Raw genomic sequence first — 22,764 nt, forward strand, 5'->3', positions numbered from 1 at the left:
GTCAATTAATCACGACAGTAAGTTACGTTTCACGTAGACTGATCCTGTATGGTTTTTTTCAGGTGCTGGTTCCCGCAAGTTAATAAAAATGTTGCAAATAACTTTTACAACGCGTATAATATCACTCAAAGTCATTACACTGGTGCAAAACAGGAAGTCTAATCTGTTTCTTTCTTCTAATTTTGTGTTTTGCTATCGGTAATGCGTTTCGCTAAATTAAATAAGCCCCCCCCCCCTTTCTCAAATAATCCCCCCTCCCTCAAACGTGCTTGAAATAAATAAACCCCCTGGGGGCTTACTAGATGATTTACGGTAACTAGAGGTCAGTCCCAATCTTGATGGTATTTTACCTTCAATTACCACCTGGAAACCAAAGTGGACGATCTAAAGGAGCTGGAGAGGGGTGGGGGAGACTTGAGAGCAGGCTGGCGCTGATTACCCAGGATCCTCTTCAGGCCGTGACTAAAGGCGAAGACACATTTCCAACATGGCGCTCCCGGTTCCGAAAACGATGTTTCAGCATATGCTGAAAGAAGGTGCAAAGGTAGTTGTTCTTTTTATGTGTACACTAGAACACATTCCTGTTGTCAGTTTTTGGCCTGCAGGTGATTGCTAATAATAAGTGGTGTGTAGTCCATATTGCATTGGTCGAAGAGCTCACACGTGCGCACCGTGCCCTGTACTTGATTGTCAAACTTAGACTCATCGCCAAGGAAAGTTCTCAATCCGGTGATGGTTTTCTTAATTTCTTTGTGTCTTTGAAATAATTTCTTTATTGTTGGCAAAGAAATTTATATTAGGCAAAGGAAGCAATCATTGAGAGGGGGAGATCGTATTCGGAAAATTAATGCACTATTTTAATTTATGAACTTACAAAATCTTGTACATTTGGTCTATCTCATTCTGTGTGTTATGCACCAGTCAAAGTAAATCCCCCCCCCCCCCCCCACAACTCGGGCCATAGTGGGGAATTGGAATTTGCAGTCTGTGAAACAGAGAAAATAGCCCCCCCTCCAGAGAAATATTTTTGGTCCAATGTCCCTGCGCTCGGGAACATGTGAGTACGTACTAAAAATTGAAAGGAACAAAATAATAATGTAATGCTCTTTACAAATCACCTTTCCTTGAACGGGAAATTTGTTAAACAAAACTCTCTGGATGTGCATTGTGACCTAAAAACTTTGCAAAGCATTTTGTTTTGCACATATACAGGACTAAGCAGCTCAATGGAAACGCAAAAAAGAACGAGGCCAATATATCCAGCCATCTTGACTGAACAAGCTTGGTCAATAAAGGATTTATTATATGGGATAAAACACCAAAAAATGACCTTTGAATCTTGCAGGACCAAGCGAGAAATCCCAAGCAGGCAAGATAGGTCCATCTTGCCTGCTTGGGTAGCCAATCACAGCATGGGATTTGGTTCATCTTGCCCACGGAGCTAGTCATACAATAAAGTTGGTTACTCTTCTCAAACCAGCTGTCAATAATTTTCAATTTTTTTTAAAATGTCTGCTGGTATGTACTCTTTTCTCTGTAATTTACATTGCTCTCTGGACATTGAAGATCAACTTTGTTAGACATCCTGTTTTCTGTTGAGATAATTTTGTGGGCTTTTTACCTTACTGTATAAATAAATACATTAAATTAAGTAAAGAAATGAGTACATAATAAAATAGTAAATAAATGAGTGGTCAATAAATAAATAAATGAATAAATAAATTAATAAGTAAACATCAAAGGCAATATTATTAGTACTTCTTGTTTACAGTGCATGGTTATTATTTTTTACAGCATTATTCAGGTCTTGATGAAGCGGTTTTCAGAAACATCACAGCTTGTAGACATCTTACACAAATAACAAGATCTTCCTTAGGACCAAATGGTAAAGTTTTGGTTGAACTGCATCGTAACTGCGTCGTTTTCAATGTGGTTGCACCTTCTGTTTGCATGACACTGATCGAGCCTGTTGACAAAACTGGGTCAATTTGAAAACGCTGCCAAAAGTGGAGCGTTTCCAAAATGATATGGTTTCATCTGCTGTGTAAACAGCAAAACCACATCGATTTGATTACAGTTACTATTTTGGCGCGAAATTTTCATTGTTCAATTCAAAATAGTGAATTTAGCATGTAGTGCAGTGCTTCATTATATACCATCATGGCTTTGATTTTCTTGCGCAAACGGTTTCTTGTAAACACTTTCAAACCGCATTGATTTTGATGCTGTTTTGAAGTCATGAAACTTCGTCGATGTGAAACCATGTTCATGTAAACGCTGCCTTAGCCTTAACCCTTTCCATCTTAAGGGGACCCCCACTGATTAATAAAATCATCTGGCGTTAAGATAAAATCTGTAAGTGTCACTCTTGGGAGTGAAAGTGTTAACTAATCTTTCCCACCCAATGGGGCCCTCATTGAGGGTATAATCAAGTAATTACACTGACACAAAGCGCGGGAAAATGTGCACGGACAAGCCACGATTGGTTTTGGTTTTGGTTTTGGTTTTGGTTTCACTACTGATTGGTTGAAAAAGTGGCGCGAGAACTTTGAACCAATCACTGCGTGAAGTAATGAAAGACCAAAGTAATTCGCTAATTACTTTTGACACTCAATTGAAAACTGCCCTAACAGACATCCCTGAAGACAGAGTTTTTTTTCTGAGTATTTTACAGAAACATTGCTGTGTTATACCGTTTTTGTGTTTTGTTATTACCATTAATTTTATTGTTTTGTTGCAAAATAAACATACTACACTTGCTGAAAATGGGGACAATTTAACAAGCGCCAAGCCTCGAAATAAGCGCCAACCTTGAATAACTGCCCACCCTCAAGGTCCAAAAATGTAATAAGCGCCCAGGGCAGTTAAACAAATAAATACGATATGTATGATTGTGATACTGAATTTTATTTCACAGGCATGAACAAAATGGTTGTTAATCATTTAGAAAAGCTATTTGTCACAAATGATGCTGCGACGATAATCAAGGAATTAGAGGTATGGAAAATGAATTCTGTGTATATTAGAAAAAAAATCATGAAAAAAAATAATGTCTTTCTACAGCAGCCCTCATTTACACAGCACCTTTTCCTTTTTCTAGAACAAAACTAAGAACTAGTTGGAAAAAAGTTAAGCAGAGATTCAGGTTGAATTTGGTGTGCTAAATTCAAGTAGTTTTGAGTAAAACCTGCAAAATTTCAGGAAATGTAACATTATGGTGCTCTCACTCTCCAATTGCATTTTATGATAACAAGACGCCCTTTAAGGGTTTACTCGGCATACCATGTTGCGCAGAAATAGGTTGATACATTTTGGGAGGGTTGCAAGCAAACTAGAAGGATTGAATAGACTTCAGCAATGCTTTATTTTGGAATTCAAATGTGGAAAGCTGATTCATAACAATGAATAACATATTGGTACAGTACAGTAATTTTGTGAACTCTCCACATAGGGCTATTCTGAGTTAATTTACAATATGTGACCATCCACGGGAAAACCAACAAAAAGGTGATGACACGGGCACGCGTGCATGACACGGCACGCTGAGCGTGACATTCAACACGCCATATGCGCATATTTAATGAGTAGCACAATAGATGTCACGGTGGCTTTTGTTGTGCACACTGAGACACTCCAAACCTTTTGTTTAGCGTGGCGTGTTGCGTGTCAGATGCGTGCCAAAACAGGCACCGTAAAATTGCAAAAGTAATGCAAACGAAATTCGTCGAAATTCGTCCTTTGTTCTCGCGAATTTTTCACGAAAGGTCATCGAATTTTCGAACGATTTTTCGTAGGGTTTGAAGCGAAAAATTCACGATCTTTCTCGAAAATTCGAGATAGCGAAATTCGAAGTAGCGAATTTTGGAGGTAACCAAACGAAAATTCGAGATAACAAAATTTGAAGCAGCGAATTTTTGTGACATGAATCGGCGGCCGCCATCAACAACATCACTGAACAAGCGTATGTACGCGTAAATAAACGCGTTAAGGTTAGCGTAAATAAAGTTGTATCGAAAATAGATTCAATGATCCGACAGTTTAATCTGCTATTTCCAACGAAAAAAAAAAAAATTGGCTCACACAACAAAAACTGCGATTGCTTTACGAACAAGAGTTTGTTGTAGAGCTTACACATTGTGAAATTACGGCAGAAAACAATCATCGCGGCAAATTCGAACTTGGCAAATTTTTGTCCAGAAAATACGTGGGAATGTTCGAGAACAGCAAATAAAGAGCGAAATTTCGCTCAATTTTTTGAGGTCATTTATCGAACAGAGCGATTTTTCGCACGAAAATTCGAAGTCAATTTTCATTCCAAGGGAATTTTCGTCTTGGCGCAGCTGTCGTGCAATTTCACTCACTCCGTGTCTTTTTACGCGGTGCTCGATTTTACTTTTGCTGACACGCTCTTTTGTTTGGTATAACACGCTCTATTGTTTACAACTTGTAGTATCAGACACAAGAAAATTTTAATGAGGCGTGCATTACGACACGGCACTCCCGTGTTAAAGAAAATTTCTTTTGTCTAGCGTGCTAAAATAGCGTGCCCGTGTCATCACCTTTTTGTTGGTTTTCCCGTGGACGGTCACATATGATGAATTACAACTATCGTAAAAGTGCATGAATAAGTCGCACCTTTTTTTTTTCGAAAGTCAAATAAAAAATCGGGGGTGCGGCTTATCTATGGAAACACCTGAGGCTGGAGTTTTCTAAGGTTCAATTAATATTCATAAAAACTTCTCAAGATGTCACTGAATAAACATATTAACAAACTGAAAGCATTTTGTTGTTGATCATTGCCTTTTTCACGAGCGTTGGGTCCTAAAGGAGCTGTTTCTATCTTGAAGCGTTCACACTTTACTCGAACAACTGAACACCAACCTACAGGCAATCTCCATTCCTCCACAAAGCTGTTTGCTATGGTCACTTCGACACATATCTGTCGCCACGTGTGAGAAAATACCAAGATATTCGCGAGTTCTCGCGAGGTAAATTGCCGACCGTTTCATTGTGATGCCCAGACTCCTCTCTACTAAGCACTCATGCGAATCATTTCAATCGCCTTCAAATATTTAACTTCATGGAGCTGCTTGAAAAAAATAATCCCATGGAAAGAGCATTTTAAGTTTTTATTTTATAGTAAAGTCACAAGATAAAGGTATGAAAGGTGAAATGTTGCTGTGGAAAGACTTAATTGATATGAAAGCTCAAACAACCACGGTGTCAGTGTTTTGAAACCATAGTTGTTTGTCCTTGTTTGTTTACTAACAGAACTTCATTGGAACTTCAAAGTTTGTTGTCTCCATTTTTTTTTCGAAATTCAAGCTTCCAAATTGGGGGTGTGGCTTATCTATGGGTGCGGCTTATACATGGACTTTTATGGTAGTTACTATATGATGAATAAGATGAACATTGCTTACTGTTTACAAATAAATTCAATGGTTGATCCAGCTATAGGAGTAGTTTGATTTGGTACAGATACTGTAGTTGGATCAGAAATAATGCGAACGTACTGGATTCCGTGTGTTAGGGGTAGGGTTGGTGAGCTATCACATAAGGGTTGTCAGAATACTATGGGGCGGATCAACTCTTTTATGATTTTGCTTTAGTCTTATGATTGTGTTCCAGGTGCAACACCCAGCTGCTAAGATGCTAGTGTTGGCATCACAAATGCAGGAACAAGAGGTTTGTTTAATCGTTGTAAAGTTGTGTCCAACTGAAATTTTAAATTGTCAGAATGTGACCTGGATGTCTCGTACATGAGAAAGTTGGGTACAAGTGTTCAAAATTAATGGCATCAGCAGATGACTCAAATCAATTTAACTCTTGTTAATTAGCAGTTTTAACAACAGCAGACAAGATTAGCAGGAATATTGGTAGAACATTGTGCTTCAGCAGAACTTTAGAGGAAAAGCTAACTTGATGTCAAATATTATTTTGCATGTCATGTGCTACTTGCACATTATGGTTGGCTGGGTTATGGTTGGCTGGTGTGACAATTAATAATTATTAGCTTTCCCTTTTGCTGTACAAGGTGGTGTGATGGGATTGCCATACCGGTATTAAGTTTATTTATTGCGCCTGTTATTTGAATTTCAGATTGGAGATGGGACAAATTTTGTTTTAGTCTTTGCTGGTGCGCTCCTGGATGCAGCTGAAGAACTACTAAGAATGGTAAACAGTTGCAAAAATGTAGATAATTGCATGTGCAATGTGACACTAGTAGAGACACATCTGTGGGATCTTAGACTGTTGAAAAGGTTTTTATGGTGGTTGCATTTTGGAGCTACAAGCATTTCTTTTGAGCATTGTTTTAAAGCAAAAAAAATGCAATTTAGGATTCTAGGGTGCCTGTTTTGTAGGCATATGTCCTTATATTATAGTAAGTTGTTAATTTGCTTGTCTTCAACTGCATATAGCATGTGATTCAAAATGAGATTATCATAATTAAATAGAAGAAACACATGTGTACTGGGCTATCACACAAAAGTTGCACCATCTGGGGCTCACATTTTATTGGCCATCTGAGGCTTTCTCTCGCCAGTGACCAATTAGAATGTTTGGTTTGTTACCTTTTTTTTGCACTGAATAGACCATTTTACTGTTGTGTGCTTAGTTACGTGGCCTATGAAGGAAAGTGAGGCTAGAGTTGACCTTGTTTTGATAGAAACCTCACTGTTTTTCTTTTGTAAATTTCAACTATGAGAACAACACCATTAAACAAAAGGAGGGAGGTCTGTATTATAACAAGGCCAACTCCATCCTTACTTTTCTTTACTTCTCTTTGCCAATCAGAATGGATATATATTTGTATTATTATTAACTTCTAGCCTGATCTTTGAATCATGGCATATAGCATGCTTTTTTGATTGTACCCTTGGCTGTTAAATTGATCACACTGGAAAGGGTGAAGGGTAGAGAATCAAATTAGAAACGTAAAGAGAAGACAATTATTAGAGTAATTATTATGGAACTGATTAATAATTCATCATGGGAAAACAAAAGAAATGTCTTATTAATTAATCAGTACCTGTAAGTCTGATACAGATTTCTCTTCATGTACATAAACACAATTCTTTCGATTTCCCTGTTAAGATGTCTTAAATCACCAAAAATTAATTACCTAATATGCTGACGTTTAATAAGTCATTATACTGTATTTGCGTCAGATCTGTATCACATTTACAAGGCTTTGCCTTGAGTTGTAAACATATAATATGGAACCGCCGTTCATACTGCATAATATTACATACTGTAAATTAGAATAGGAATGAAACTACTGTATTTTTGTGGTGAAAGTAAAATGACTTTGATCAACAGGGTCTGTCTCCTCCTGAAGTCATTGAAGGATATGAAAAAGCTTGCAAGAAGGCTTTGGATACTTTACCAGGTACTACATGTATCTTAGTATTTTCTCCAACTTTCGGACCTTGCTCTCAGAGTACTCTCTCACATTGAGCTGAATTGGAATGTCCATACAATGTTGGCATGGACTTCTGTAACTTCCAACTGTTAGTAGAGTGCACCAGAGAAATGTGTGGAAGGTCATGGTTTCATATTCCAATCAAACTAAAACCCAAGAGGTGCTTTCGATTAAGGATGTTCGCGCCTATTGCCACTGTGCATCCTTACAGCGCACGCAAATTCACATGCCATGTCATGCATCGAGTGCGCACGCTAAGTACTAAAATGAACAATGATAGGGCATGGCCATGGCTAAGTGAAGTTGTTTGCTTAACACACTTCAGTGCAAAAGCATCATAAAGGTAAACCTTTCTCACCTTCTAATAATAGCCTCATATGGCTCTCGTAGTTCTGTCCCTGTTCTCTTTGCCTTTGTATTTCTCTTTCTCATTGCTCATTGCTTCTTTGTCGCCTAAATGCTCTATTCCTTGCCTTTTCTACCTCGTAGCTTTCTTTGTTGTAATTTTCTTTGTTCATCCTTGCTCTATTTCTTCCAGCCTCATGGCTTTCTTCAGTACAATTTTCTCTTCTTTTCCTTCCTCGTCTTCTCTCAGCCTCATGGCCTTCTTCGCTAACATTTTCTCTTCTCTGTCTGCGGCTTCTCTCAGCCTCGGGCTTTCTTCGTTGAAATTTCGCCTTTTCTCTCTAGCCTGCGACTGCTTTCTTTGGTGTTCTTCTATGTTTCCTCTTTTTCAGTTTAGTGTTGCTCTCTGCCTCTCTCTTTCCCGGTGTTCTTCGCTCAAACAATGTCTTCTGCACGCCAGGTTTACTCTCCTATTCATTGTGTTTTGTTTTATTCAAATGAGTTTAATTGTTTCGCTAAATTTGAGCTTAAATAGTAAAAACTCTTTTTTAAGAGTGATGAAGGTCAGTGGGATAAACACAGGCTGTAAAAAAATTGCCTATCCGCACCTCAAAGCTGCATTTGCGAGACTCACCTCCCTTCCGGTTTGTAGTATCCCATCCCCCTCCCCCAGAGTCTGTACAGACAGACAGATGGACGCACACTCGGTCAATCACGTGACAACTAACCAAAGAAGGTTGACCATATATTTTCTTTAGTATGGGGTTCTGCCCGTGGCCGCCTTGTGACCTGGAGCCCCGTTATCAAGAATATATTTCATAAAAATTTGAATAAATATTTTAGTACATGTAATAAAATTATTTATTAATTTTTGTATTGGTTTGTCTTCCTTTTCAAGACTTAACCTGCTCAAGTTTAAAAGACCTAAGAGATAGTGATGAAGTTGCCAAAGCACTCAAAACTGCCATAGGTAGTAAACAGGTATGTGTATTTATGTCTGTCCAACTTAGCCACGGAGCACCTGTTTGTGACCATATAAATTCCTCCCACTTGGGATAATCTTGATACATGCATGAGAACATTGTCTAAAAAATGTCATTTCCCGTTACTTTAATAATTTGCGATTACTCTAAGTCACTTGGCATGGAAAATGTGAGTCCACATTTTAAGAATAAAATTGGTGAGAATGGTGTGGATATTAAGAGATAAAATTGAAAATTGCCAGGTGTCCTCATATCCTCAAATTTGACCATTTTCATGTCATTGTCAAGACGAGAACGGCAAAGAAATGTATCAAAATGTAAAATGCACGTGCAGAGCGTGCAAAAGTATCGTTTTTGCTAATTAGACCTATTGTTTTGTGGCATTCTCGTAGCCGTCGTCGTCCTTGCTTATGGTCCCTATTGTCTAACTGCAAGTAAATCAATTTGACATTGAGTTTCTGAACAAAAACAGCTCAGGAAATTTCTCACACCCCATTCATGGTGGGGCATAATGTGTCAAATAAGGAAAATGACAATTGCTCTGATGACCATTGTAAAGCTTTTTATTGGTGGTGTGACATCAGGAAGTATTTTTGGGTGCACAAAGGAAGCATTTAGCTTTTGGTAAATGCCTTTTAGTTATCTGTTTGTCTGTAGCGTTTCATGCTGAGTGTCAAGTCTCTTGATCTTTGCTTTCAGTATGGAAATGAAGACTTCCTTTCAGAGCTTATAACAAAAGCATGTGGTGAGTGGAACTCTTGCTTCTCCATTGGATCACAAGCATTGGTCTGCAACCTTTAAACTTTAATATGTTATTTCATTGGTTCTGTATTGTTTTAGGACAAGGTTCTATTATTTTTGTTTTCTGCGAGGTCTTGCAAATGGTGAGATCGACCCTATGACAGGAATATTTTGTTTCATGCTTCTCACTTAGTCAGAATCAGTAAGAGGAATGAGACTTTTTGAAAACATTCCCTTGCATTTTGCTATGAATGTAAAATTTTAGGCATGGGCGGTGTGGTAGTGTCAAGATATTTATTAAAACTATTTTCGATGTTTAATTTTTCCTTATTTCTGTCGTCAGTCTCCATACTTCCTGAAAAAACTCCATTTAACGTGGACAATGTCAGAGTGGCAAAGATCTTGGTAAGTTTCATCTTTTGTGCTGTAAAGTGACGGTGTCAAGACAGTTAAAACATATAGTCACTTCTCCACTTTCCAAGTTACCAGTGAACTAAAAATGAATAAAAAAGGATAACTGGATACCAAAATGCAGTCAAAAAACAATGTCCGGGTTTTGTACTGTTTATGTGGTTGGAAAGATATGCTAATTACATGTACATGCCTATTTTCCTTGGAAGTTCTAAGCATTCAGCTGTGCCTCAGCTTGTCGTTACTAAACCAACACTAAACCTGAGTCATTGGGGCAGTGGTAAAAAAATGCTAGGCTTACTCCACGCTAATGGCTGCTGGCATGTTAGTGGCTTTTTGCAACGTATTTGTTGATGCATGGTTTGGGTATTTGTCTGTCAGGGTGCTGGAATTCACAGTTCAGAGGTGATACAAGGAATGGTATTCAAGCGAGAGGTAGAAGGTGATGTTAAGTCCCTCAGAGATGCGAAGATTGTTGCATTTTCTTGTCCTTTGGATTCACTGGCAACAGAAACCAAGGTAAGTTTAATAATGGGATTGAAGATGTAAGGCAAGAGGTGTTGCCATGGCTAATACCTTCATCTTTAGCTGCAGTTTTGTAATGGGAGAAATGTGAAAATGACTTTTTCCCTGGTTAAAGAACATCAAGTAGCCCAAGTCTTTTTGATGGAAAAAGTTATTATGAGTTAGTTTGGATGAATGATCAATGCTTTTACAAACCTCTTTGAATGAAAACAGAGGTTAGGTAAGTTGCACATGAACCTCTGGGACTCACACTTCCCACAATCTAGTAGCATTAAGTGATGAAGAACATGACTACTCTCCCTGCTTTATATTGCTGCTACCCATTTGCACACTTAAGTGGAGAGAGAGACTGTGTGACGCAAAGTTTCTTGTCCAAGAACACAGCATGGCTTGAGGGTCAGCTAGGGAGTCAGGTGCATGAAGCCCTTCACCTTGGTGACCCCTTAAATGAACAGATGAGGTGTGAAATAATTATTCTTCATTTTGCAACTAGGGTTCAATTATTTCATGCATGTCTAGCATGAAAACGTTTTCTCATCTTAAAGTGTTTCACCCATTCGCTGATCAGGCGTCCCAGGATGCTTACAGTTGACGAGTAAAATCATCTGGCGTTAAACAGAGAAAAATCTGTGAAGTCTCACTTCCAGGAGTCAATGGGTTAAGTGTGGTAATAATCAACTCCTTAATCACTCACTGAAAAACTATGTCCCATAAACCGTTTGATGCCTGAACTGGCCAGACTTAGTATTTTACTCTGTCTAATGCCAGACGATTTTACTTGTCAATGGGGAACCCCCAGGAGTCAATGGGTTAAAGGTATACTAGTCTGTGAGATGCACAGTAATCACAGGCAGTAATATTAAAGCAAATGTTTACCTTGGTAATGAACACACAGGTGTATTTCTTGAGGATGATTTGCTGCTATTTGATTTTTCAGGGAACAGTTCTCATCAGAAATGCAGAGGAACTGAAAAGCTTCAGCAAGGGAGAAGAAGAACAGCTAGAAAAAGTTGGTAGAATTATATATAGTCCTATTTATTTTAAAGCACTAGTAATAGTTGTCTCCTCAGTTGTCCCCGACTTTGAATTCTGTGATTCGCTTATGGCCCGTTTACATGGAGGGAGGGTGCCCCAGCTAAACAAGCTGCCGTGGGAGAGCCAACTTTTCATACGTTTCTTTAGAAAACGCATTGAAGCGTTTACATGCTAGGCAGGGTAATCCGCCTTCCTGGGGCACTCTGTTTACTTGCTTGAGGCACCCTTCTAGCCTTTTGCCATGTAAACGGGTAGAGCCAAGGTACCCCAGCTAACTAAGACCCAACTAAGGTGAGAAGACGGCGAAAACATGGCTGCGCAAAATTAACATCTTGGGGAGTTGTTTCGTCGTTATCACTTACCAGTGACATTTTCTAAGTGAAATGACAAATAAGGTGCAAAATAGTTTCCTTAGACACTGAAAAGCAGATGCTAGCAGAACAAAATGCCAAAACGTTAATTGTGTCTACCATCTTGTCTGTTGCGCTTGGTAGCCCACTCAAACGATAACCCACTAGCCATCTGGGATCTGGCTTAGGTGAGTTCATGTAAATTAAAGACGGGGTATGCCTTAATCCTCCAAGGTGGGTTACTCGGTCATGTAAACAGGCGGTAACCGGTCGTTTCGCCAACGTGTCAGTTATTAGCCAACGACCTGTTCGCCAACGTATGAAGTCGGTTCGCCAACGTCTAGTGTCAGTTCGCCAACGTCCAAAATACTTTGTGAAATAGATCTGAAACGTATTTACAAATTACCAAAAGAAGATAATGTGACCTTTGATCCAAGATGAATTGTTTGATTCGGCTTGAAAATGTTCGTTTCACTCTCCCCAATCTCTCTCTCTCCCTCTCTCTCTCTCCCACGCCATCGACGGCTTTATTTGGGAGCCTATTCTGAGGACGACACGGTGTATAAGTACATCAGAAAGTTAATGGTCCTTCCGTTCCTGCCTCACCGCCAGAGCAGCTCTATGTTCCTTTGTCTGCAAGTTGAAGCACAAACAGAGCCCTTTCAGAACCTCATCGCCTACATCAGACGACAGTGGATTGAAAGCGCGGTGTTCCTTCCAAAAAAACTGGAGCGTGTACCAGCAGGCCATCAGAACGAACAACGACATCGAGGGATGGCACAACGCTCTGAATCGTCGTGCGAGCGGACAGAGAGGCGAGACTTACAGCCGTCACCATCAGGCTTGTGTCCGATGAAAAACTGAAGCGGGTCCAGCGGAAGCAGTATCGAAACCTGCCTGGCGAGGCTATTCGACAGCTGGGAGAAGTACGGGAGGAAAGAGAAGACCGCCGCACAGTTGCTGAAAACGTGCTCACATCTCAACGGCCCCACTCGTGGAAACTGAAGAAGTCAGTAAAAATCACAATCAAAAAACGGCTCCTTTAGGAGCCACCAAGTTTACAAAAGAATATGACCAGCAATAAACTATCAATAAAGATACCTAATAAAATTTGAGGGGGGATTGGGGCGCATTGAAAGGTTCAATAACAAATATGGCGGTTCACATCAACAATCCCTCTCATGAAGTGAATTGCAAGTTATCTAATTGACAATCATTTTCAACGAAAAAGGTGTTTTTGGACATTGGCGAACTGACATATAAGCGTTGGCGACCTGACATTAGACGTTGGCGAACCGACTTCATACGTTGGCGAACAGGTCGTTGGCGAAACGACCGGTATTCCAACAGGCCCTTACTCATAAAACCATTTCCAGACCAAAGTCTTCTCAATCTTGTCCCCAGAGCCCAAGTGTCTTTTGGTTGATTGGCTATGCGTAAACTACCGAGTGTAAAATAGTTCGTAATTTATGAACATGCACAAAAATCTCCAGCTAAACTTGTAAACACGAAGATTTGTCGCTGCTTTTATAACCCTTGAGTTCTAATGATCGCCCCATTTCACTAAAATCTTGGAGTTCCGGAAATTGATTATTCCAGAGTTCCGTGTGTTAGTGCCCAAAGTTTCTGACTTAAATTTGGAATACCTTGCCACCTATTTACATGTGAGTAGTATGTATTACTACATATGTCAGTCTTCAAAGGAGGTCGCTGCAAGTTCCTCTCTAAATTTTCAGCCTTTCTTCTTCTTCAGCAAATCAAGTCCATTGTTGACGCTGGTGTGAACTGCATTGTAACGGGAGGAAAGGTAGCGGAGATGGCTCTGCACTTTTGTAACAAGTTTAACATTTTAGTAGTTAGGTAAGTTTCATCTTCTTTTTAAGTAAGAGCTTTTGTTGGTGATTGTGTGACTTTTAATTGAGTGCCTTCATCCAAAACTCAAGCGATCATTCTGACCAGTCACAGGCAGGTGTGGGTAATAAAATGAACAAATCTTACCTCCAAAAATATTCACTCATGTGGTTCTGAGTTCATTAAAACGAATCCGACTTTACATTTGCCTTTGAATATTTGGCTGAGAATGTGCTGTTTGGAGGGTAAGGGTTTAAGTGCACCCAAGAACTTACTTTTGAATAATTGCTAAAATTTTCAGGCTCAACTCGAAGTTTGACTTGAGGAGACTTTGTCGATCAGTCGGTGCAACGATTCTTCCAAAATTTGTAAGTACCTTTTGTGATTTAGCAATGTCGCAAATCCAACGAAGTTTTAAAATAGCCGTTTCTGTGTTTTGAAATGTAATTTAACATAGTTAACAACAGAGGTACTGTACTGATGGCAGACAGTGGTTAGTTTGGCGAGACAAACGTTGTTGAAAAGATGTATTTTTTTATGATGACGTGGGGATTCTTGGAAAAATCCGAGTGCTTCTCTCCGGGAGTCAGAGAGGTTTCTGATGTTTCTGATGACCTTTTTCCAAAATGGCCGGCATTTAAATATTCGTTTGTTTTTATTGAAATTAGCCTTTGATGCCTCGTTCTTAAGCTTAAAACCAGAAACCCATAAGGGTTGAAACGCGTAACGACCCCTTGTGTGCTGGGAAACAAGCTTCTGAATATCCAATTTGCTAAGTACCATATTTGGAACAACAAGAGCGAGGGGTTTCCAAATATGGTACTTAGCACTGAAACATTCAACCAATCAGTTCGCACTGAATATTCGGAAGCTGTAAACGTGCGTTACACGTTTCAACCCTTATGGGTTTCTGTTAAAACTCAAAAGACTATTTTATCGTAAACGAGGCATCGTGGTCTAATTTGAATAAAAACAAAAGAATATCGAACTTACGGCCATTTTGGAAAAAGGTGTTTTGGAGATATGAAAGAGCTAGACCACAAACCCTTCCATTCTCCCATTGTTTGCCTTTTTTGTATGACTGGTACGGGCTTCCTTCTTTTGTGGAGGCTCTTGACTGATCTTTAGGGTTTTTCCAGCCATGTGGGGTTTTGGGGCTTCCATTAGTTGAAACCCTCGATATTCCGGCCATACGGCTAATCTTTGCTAACCGATGCAGTTGTCGATGCAGGTTGACTTCTCAGGTTCTATTATTGTTCAGTAGTGTAGCAGCTCTCTTGGTATTGTAAGCAGCTTCTATTGTTTTTAAGTATGTCATTGTTTCAATTGTTTAGTCTTTCGTTTGGGGCTAGGCTAGCGAGCCAATGCCATTATACGTTACGACAGCTGCTACATGTACATCACCCTTATGGCTTCTTTATTCCCATCTTGTCATTTTCTTTAACGTATTCATACCTCTGAATTGTGGTCATTATCACTACCCCCCCCCCCCCCCGGGGAAAGATGGATGAAAATCGACAGCTGGATGCTTCAAATCCTTGCTTACCAATAACCTTGACAACTGCACCTTTTAGTGCTCCGTGAAAGTAATGAGAGGGAATTTCGTGGAAGGTCACGGATCGTTTTTGTCGTAATTTTAAGTGTCAAGAAACAATCCTTCTTTGAGCAGTTTTCAATAAGTCACCACAGACATATAATCCAATAACCGATCACGACTCGTAGAAAATGAATGCTGCCGGTGCAAAGCATCGGAAAATTAAAGTAAAAACCATAGTTAGCACTGAAAACTGCCATATGGATTGTTTGCTTCTCCAGACTACCCCTACTTCAGAAGAGATTGGTCGTTGCGATGAAATTAAGGTTTCAGAAATTGGAGGCACTTCTGTCACAATTTTCAAGCAAGGTACTGTATGAAAAGAAGTTGCATTTAACCTTGAAACCCACGTTCTCTTTCGTTTTAAAACGGACCAAGGCTACTGCTGGTCATTTGAGCATGGAACGGCACGTCAAATATAACGAGATGGGATAAGCAATCCACGGATTAGTCTATCTCGTTCAAGTCTTTAACTTTAAGAAAAGTATCCTTTAACTGACGTTTTACAAGAATAAACGATTAAAAACCTTAAATTTGGTCATTACATTTTGTTGTTTCGCAGAGTATGGCAAAGACGTGCTAACATGTGTGCCGCCCTTTAGTACGAATACTTTTCCTCATCTAGCCAAAAATATTATTTTATGGCGGTGCTGTCGCCCTTGTCGTGGCTTAACAAAGGGATTGATAAGATCCCTTGCACTAACAAATGTAAAGCTCTTCTGGCCCTCCTTCCTTACAATTTGTGACCATCCTCAATTTGATTGGAGAGGTTGCCGCTCCATCCAGGAACTCGCTACTGCATATTACTGAAAACTTGAACCTTCTTGTTTGTCCGGGCTATAATCTTTAAGTAAAGTGATTGAGGAAACAAATTGGACCGCTACAGTCACCACCTTGCACTCAGTGTCGGGCTCCAAATGCAGTTTCACGTCATTGTTTTGCGTGTACCTATTAAGTTTCTTCGCAACACGATGATAAATGGATGGCAAAGGGCAATTTCGGCTTCAAAATGATCATTTTCCGAGAAAGGACTGGGGCGAGTTCCAAAGCGACGCCTTCTTAACCGAAGAAGAGTTATTATGATTGCACTTAAGAACATTCGCCCGAAAATCTTCTCACATTTAAATTTGTTTCATTTCTCGCCATAAGTTAGGTCAAAAATAGCTTATTCCAAAAATGAAAAAAAAAATTGGGGGGTCACCGACTTTGTTAAGGAGAAAAAGGCAAGGGAAAAATGCCCTAATTTCGATAGATGGGTCATCATAACGAGTTGCAGCCATCTTAAGCCCCGGTCAGGCAAGCAAGCGGTTGCAAAAGACGTTATTGGTGGCAAAGTTTAAAAATATTCATTTGATCCAACAAAATGTTGTTTGGCCAAGAAAGACGGCAAAACGGTCAAAGATGTTCTTTCAACATACTTATGACTCGAAAACGACGAAGGCTAATCATACTTGCGCGCGTCTGAAAGTAATTTCAGTGCGTGTGCTCGTCTCCAATAGAGTTTTAGTTGTTGTAAAGTCTTTTGTCGATTTGGGAATCGACAATGTTATAAATCATAATCTACTCTTAAATAAGTTGGAATCTGCAGGTGTATCCGGCTCTGCGTTTCATTGGTTTAAAAGCTACCTTGATAATCGTAGACAATATGTAACTTGCAACTCAACAGAATCAAAATCTTTAGCACTTCGACACGGGGTCCCACAAGGGTCCGTCTTAGGACCAACTCTCTTCTGCGCACATTATAACGATGTCACATCATCAGTGAAACACTCAAGTTGTACTTTGTTTGCTGGCGATACTGAAATCCATTACAGTGATGGAGATATCAACAAAACATCTAATTGTGTTAATGGAGATCTTGACAACATTAGCTCATGGTTATCAAGTAATCAGATGGTTGTACACCCAGGAAAATCAGAAGTCATGAAGATTGGAACTCAAACAAGTCTCAAAAACTCTAATGATTTAAATATCTTTATTCACGATCATCGTCTCAAGGAAGTTACAAACTATAAATATCTTAGTGTCTACGTCGATAGTACCTTGGCTTGGAAAGAGCATCTTTCATATTTGCAAAAAAGAACGTATCCAAAAATCCGTCTTATAAACAGACTTTCTAGTTTCCTGACTAGAAGCGTTCTATTGAAGATCTATAAACAAGCGATGCTACCAATCTTTGATTACGGATGTTCTGTTTGGATGGAATGTTCAAATTCAATGATAGACAGTCTAGAAAGGCTCCAAAATCAGGTTATGCGTACCATACTCAAAGCTAACAGGACTTCATGCACTCAGAGTATGAGACCTAAATTGGGACTCTTAACATTAAAAAATGGAAGGCGTTTTCTGAGATTTCAGTTGGTTTATAAAATCATCGACTATAACTGTCCAAACCAACTAAAAGGCTATTTACCTCGGCGATCAAGTCTGCACAGGAGAGATCTCAGAGACAACAATACGCTACATTTACCAAAAGCAAGTACAACAGTTGGACAAAAAACTTTTCAATATGCTGCAGCAAAGGATTGGAACAATTTACCAAAATCTATGAGATCAATTACAACCTTTTCATCATTCAAAGCAACCTTATATAGTTTTTTGCTAAAATGGGACAAATTAAGTCATAGATGCACGGTAAATTAAATACTGTATTTCTTATTGCTATCATTTTTTATTGTTAAGATAATATTTTAAATAGTTGATTTTGATTGTATGTGATATGATTGTATTTTACCCTTTAGTTTCAGAAATATTATATTCTGCTCGTGTATTAATACCAGTTTGTTTTTAACAAATTGATACAGTTTTATCGGTTTAAATAAAGTTATTATTATTATTATTATTATTATTATTATTATTATTATTATATGGCTTTTTTTTTTCAGAGAGGGAAGAAACAGCCGTATCCACTATAGTAATCCGTGGTTCAACAGAGAACATTATGGACGATATTGAGCGTGCTGTTGATGATGGTGTGAACACATTTAAAGCCCTGACTCGTGATGACCGGTTTGTTCCTGGCGCCGGTGCTACGGAAATCGAGCTTGCAAAGCTAATATCCACCTATGGAGAGGTATAGCTTAAATTGGTATTCCACCAGCTACCTTAGAAAATTCTGGAGACTGCATGCATTCAGATGTAAAACTCGCTAAGAACCATTGTTTTTGCCGAGTTAACTTTTTGCTTTTAGAAAAGTGTCAGAGTTTTCCTTGTCTCCAGGGTTCCAAGAAGTATTTTGTAAAAGTAGTTTGTCAGTCTGAATGTCATCTTTTTGTAATGAAAAAATAAAGACCTCACTACGTCTTTTAATATGAATTACACTTGTCTGGTGCTCACTGGTTTAGTCCCTTACTGTCATTTATGATCTCCCATACTTGCATTGCTATTTTTCGCCAGACCTGCGCCGGTCTTGAACAGTACGCTATCCAGAAATTCGCTGAGTCCCTAGAAGTCATCCCCAGGACACTCGCGGAAAATGCTGGAGTTAAGGCCACAGAACTCATATCCAAACTCTACGCCGCTCACCAGGGTGGAGACAAGAATGCTGGCTTTGATAACGAGGTACGTGTTAAAAAAAAAAAAAAGGTATAAATGATGCGATCCTGGATTGAATCAAGCGCACTGTTGGGAGTGACTAAGGAACGTTAGTTCGTAGTCTGCCCGGGCTTTCGTTTTCAGGCCGTATTTTAAATTCATTTTTACAGTTCCAACGCTCGGCAAACTTCCCTCTGGCTTATGCTTTTTTTTCGCTTGCGTGGTCTCATTTGTCTTACTGTAAAAGTCCACCTAAAAGTTGCATTTGTTGGATGCACAGACTACAATATCGGACTTCGTTCTCCACTCTTTTCGAGCAATGTGTATACTTCGTTAACGTCCCACAGGTAATTTATTAGCGAGTTAAACGGGCTATGTCGCGCAAAATGATATAATTTCATAACATCCAAAATGCCCAAAAAGTAGAATGAAATGTTGCAATAACCACTTAAAACAGTCGAACATGATAAAAGAAATACAGCAAAAGGAAAGAGCAGCATGGATGGACAAGATTGAAACGGATTGCATTTAAGTAATTTTGAAAAAAGTCGGCCCGACGTTTTTCAAGTTTATGGCGAATCGCCTTGATAAAGGTCGTTTTTGCTCCGAATCATCTTGTTTCTGCTGTAACAATTTTATCAGTAACGGAATTCCACATTACCATTTTCGAGTTTTAAACTCGCGATTAACTAAAGATTTCCCCTAAACACCCTAAAATAACGTGACATAGCCCCTTTCAGCTCTCTAAAGTATTTCACGATGATTTTGTCTTGTTTATGTCGTACAAAATGGGCGAATTATCTTGTAACCGGATTGTAACGTACTTGATTTGAAGTAAAGAAAAAGAGGAAAGATTCACTGTTGGTTCTCCGTGTTGTCGTCAAGATTTAGTCATTTAAAGTTGTTTGACGAGTACGGGAGAGAAATGTGCAAAGATCATTTTCCCCGGCTTTTGTGGGGACAAACAAAAAGTATTATGGTATTTTCCGAAGTGGCTACAACTGAAGGCGGCACTTTCTCTTCAGTTGTTTGAAGACCACGAGTGATGATCGATCCCGCCGGCGTTAATCACAGCACCTCCCAATCGACAGCCCTGTGCTCCACCAACCAAGCTTATTGGTCTGTTATTAAGCTGGACCAAGTGTTGACCGAGGAGTCAAGACATGTTGTCGTCCGATCTCACCTCACTTGAAAGTATTGAAAAACCGACACCATGCACTGCTAACTGCTCTCCGCGTACACTACATTGTCTGTTGCTTGTTGTTAGGGAAGCGGTGCTGCTGTAAAAGACGCAGTGAAGGCTGGAATCTTGGACTTGTATATCGTGAAATACTGGGCGCTCAAGTTCGCCACAGATGCGGCTGTTACAGTTCTAAGAGTTGATCAGGTGAGGACACGCGGGTTCGGGCGTGATCTATATACTCTAATCGATTAATGTGGTCGAGTAAATCTAGAGACGCACATGCAGTTAGAGACCCGAGGAAAAAGAGAAATCGTGTGAGTTCAAGTTATCCACGGGTAAATGGATGAAAAAGGAAACTGTCTTTTATATATTGCGCACGCCTTGCACTGGCTTCACCAATCTTTGCGTTTGCGTTATTCGGACTTGCATGTGCTTCGCAAAAGAGCAGTTTATGTTGTATTTACTTTGTTATGCTTATATTTTATATTTGTTTCAGATTATTATGTCCAAACCTGCCGGGGGACCAAAACCCAAAGATAATCCAAACTGGGACGAAGATTGAGATTCAGTCTTTCATAGAGAGACCCTTTCAGCGCCGAAGCCGTATAAAGTCAAGTCAGGACATTGATTTAAGCCCCGAATTTACCTTCAAGCTTTCCGGACTCTTAGAATATCGAAATTATCGTGATCGCTTCATTCCTTAACGCAGTGTTTCATTAGAGCGGTTTTCAATTGAGTGTCGAAAGTAATTAGTGAATTACTTTGGTTTATGATTACTTCACTCAGTGATTGTTTCAAAGTTCTCGCGCCATTTTTTCAACCAATCAGAAGTGAAACCAAAACCAATCGTGACTTGTGTCGGCTACGTGTAATTACTTCGAGTTTTGATTGGTTTACTGGATTGTCTCCGACCTTTTTGATTGGCCAAAGTAATTACTTTGGTTTTGGTTTTACGACACTCAATTGAAAACTGCTCTAAGTTAAAACGCATTTATTAGTATTGCTACCTTTATTAGCCATGGAAGGATTCCTAAAACCCCACGATGCCGGTGCAATGCTCTACAACCTGAGCTATCAAGCCACACATACAGTTGGGAGCAGGTCAATTTGTTGGGCTCATTTGTTCCCGTGAAAGGACTCGATGAGTGAAAGCAGTGTATATATATTTGAAGTACGGGAACAAATGAAGCTCGTTTCATCCCGACCAAGGGACTCCTCGTGATTGCTTTGTTAAGACTAACCACGAACATTGTATTTTCACAAGTAACTGTCAACTTTATTGGGAACAAATGAGCCCAACAAATTGACCTGCTCCCAACTGTATCTGTGGCTTCATAGCACAGTTGGTAGAGGATTGCACCGGTATAGCAGAGGTCATCGGTTCGAATCCCGTTGAAGTTTTCAGGTTTCTATAAGAGACAGTTACCTAAATTGTCCAGTTAAGTGCGTGGATAACTTCTACATTCCATTGTCTGACATTGTTTCTTAAAATAGCTAGTGATCTTTTCTTCTTAAGAGCATAAATTAATAAGTTGAACTTTCAAACCCTTTCCGTGAAGGATTAGATTTCCCTCTAAAATAGTCGGTCTTTAACTACAGGCCCCAGGTATTCAAACGATGGCCTAATTGGTTTAGCTATGACTTATCCACCTTTTGAACAACTGGGGCCAGTTGTATAAAGTATTAAATACTGAAAACTCTGTATGGCTAAAATTCAAATCAGTAAAAGCAGACCACCCCAAGGAAATTATGCCAAAAACGGTCCATTTGATTGGCTTCGTGGAAAGATTTTATCTGGACTACTGCTTTTGAATAGTAAGCGTTGTTAGACACTGACAACGGTATATTCGTCGGACCTTCTGGTTGGCCCGGTCTTGTAATTAATTGCTTCAGTCTCTGACCTCGAGCTTTAACTTCGCCATCGCAATAGTTACCGTCCTTCTCGCACCTAGTTGCACTTAAAGGCGTACCGCAATTGAACAATTTATTCTCATATTGGAGTAAAACAAGTCGCCATGACCTTTTCTTTTTGCCCAACACCGAGCTCAAAAGAATCGGACCCAAATCTGCTGAAGGTAAGCCACAACTGCCAGTCTGCCACACAGCATATGCATGTTGCACACTGTGTAGTGGTGGGGTCACGCACTCCGTGGTCACGTGGGGTCTGTATGAGCGATAGGTTCCTCAAAGAACATTTCGTCCAACAAGGCAAAGCAAGGATTACACACTCGTACCAGCTGATTGTACCCAAACGCTGGAATCCTGAAACAGATGAAGACCATCTTAAGCCTCTGTTACACGTTAGAAGTTTTAGCTGAAACTTTTGTGGAACGGCGCTGCAAAACAAGTTTTAGTTGGCGTAACATGGTTGATTTTTGAACTTCCGTTGCGAGACAGGTTTCGCGAAGAATAGAACCGATTTCTACCCCTGCAACGGTCAGAACGATCAAAGTGATGATAAAAGCAAGAGTTTCACCGTGTAAGACCACTTCGTGAAACTGGTCTCGCTCGGTTTTGTTACGCTACGCTGCGTAAGCCAATCCGAAAACGGCCAAAACAGCTTGTTTTGCGGGAATCTAGTACATGTAAACATTTCGAGACCAGCTTCGACCTTTTATTTTACACGGTGCAACGCCTGCTGAAACTTGTAACAGCGGTTTTGGTCATCTAGGGAATTGCGAAGTGTGGGCATGACGGAGGGCTACACAAGTCGTGTGCCGCAACCCCGTTTAGAAAACGTTATTTTTCTCTTCTCTTCAGATCTTTAGCTCACAAAAATGAAGAATAGA

The 22,764-nt window shown here is 39.7% G+C and overlaps 1 protein-coding gene and 1 long non-coding RNA gene across 2 annotated transcripts in view; one reads left to right on the forward strand and one right to left on the reverse strand.

The window, feature by feature from the left end:
* Nucleotides 1-447: 447 nt before the first annotated feature.
* LOC138052366 (T-complex protein 1 subunit theta-like) lies at nt 448-21,722 on the forward strand. Its single transcript, XM_068898827.1, has 18 exons — nt 448-544; nt 1,795-1,885; nt 2,918-2,997; nt 5,629-5,685; nt 6,100-6,174; nt 7,321-7,390; nt 8,667-8,749; nt 9,451-9,496; nt 9,836-9,897; nt 10,285-10,422; nt 11,366-11,437; nt 13,567-13,673; nt 13,966-14,032; nt 15,480-15,567; nt 18,144-18,331; nt 18,655-18,819; nt 20,060-20,179; nt 20,472-21,722. Exons 1-18 carry the CDS (start codon nt 488-490, stop codon nt 20,535-20,537), a joined length of 1,632 nt encoding a protein of 543 aa, XP_068754928.1. The 5' UTR covers nt 448-487; the 3' UTR covers nt 20,538-21,722.
* Nucleotides 21,723-22,101: 379 nt separating this feature from the next.
* The window catches only part of LOC138052367 (uncharacterized), a 6,053-nt gene continuing 5,390 nt past the window's right edge, over nt 22,102-22,764 (reverse strand). Inside the window, exon 3 of the long non-coding RNA XR_011133049.1 lies at nt 22,102-22,237. This is a non-coding gene — a long non-coding RNA (uncharacterized lncRNA). The remainder of the gene's footprint in view (nt 22,238-22,764) is intronic.

The sequence above is a fragment of the Montipora capricornis genome, chromosome 6 (assembly GCF_036669925.1).
Source record: "Montipora capricornis isolate CH-2021 chromosome 6, ASM3666992v2, whole genome shotgun sequence".
Taxonomy (NCBI): domain Eukaryota; kingdom Metazoa; phylum Cnidaria; class Anthozoa; order Scleractinia; family Acroporidae; genus Montipora; species Montipora capricornis.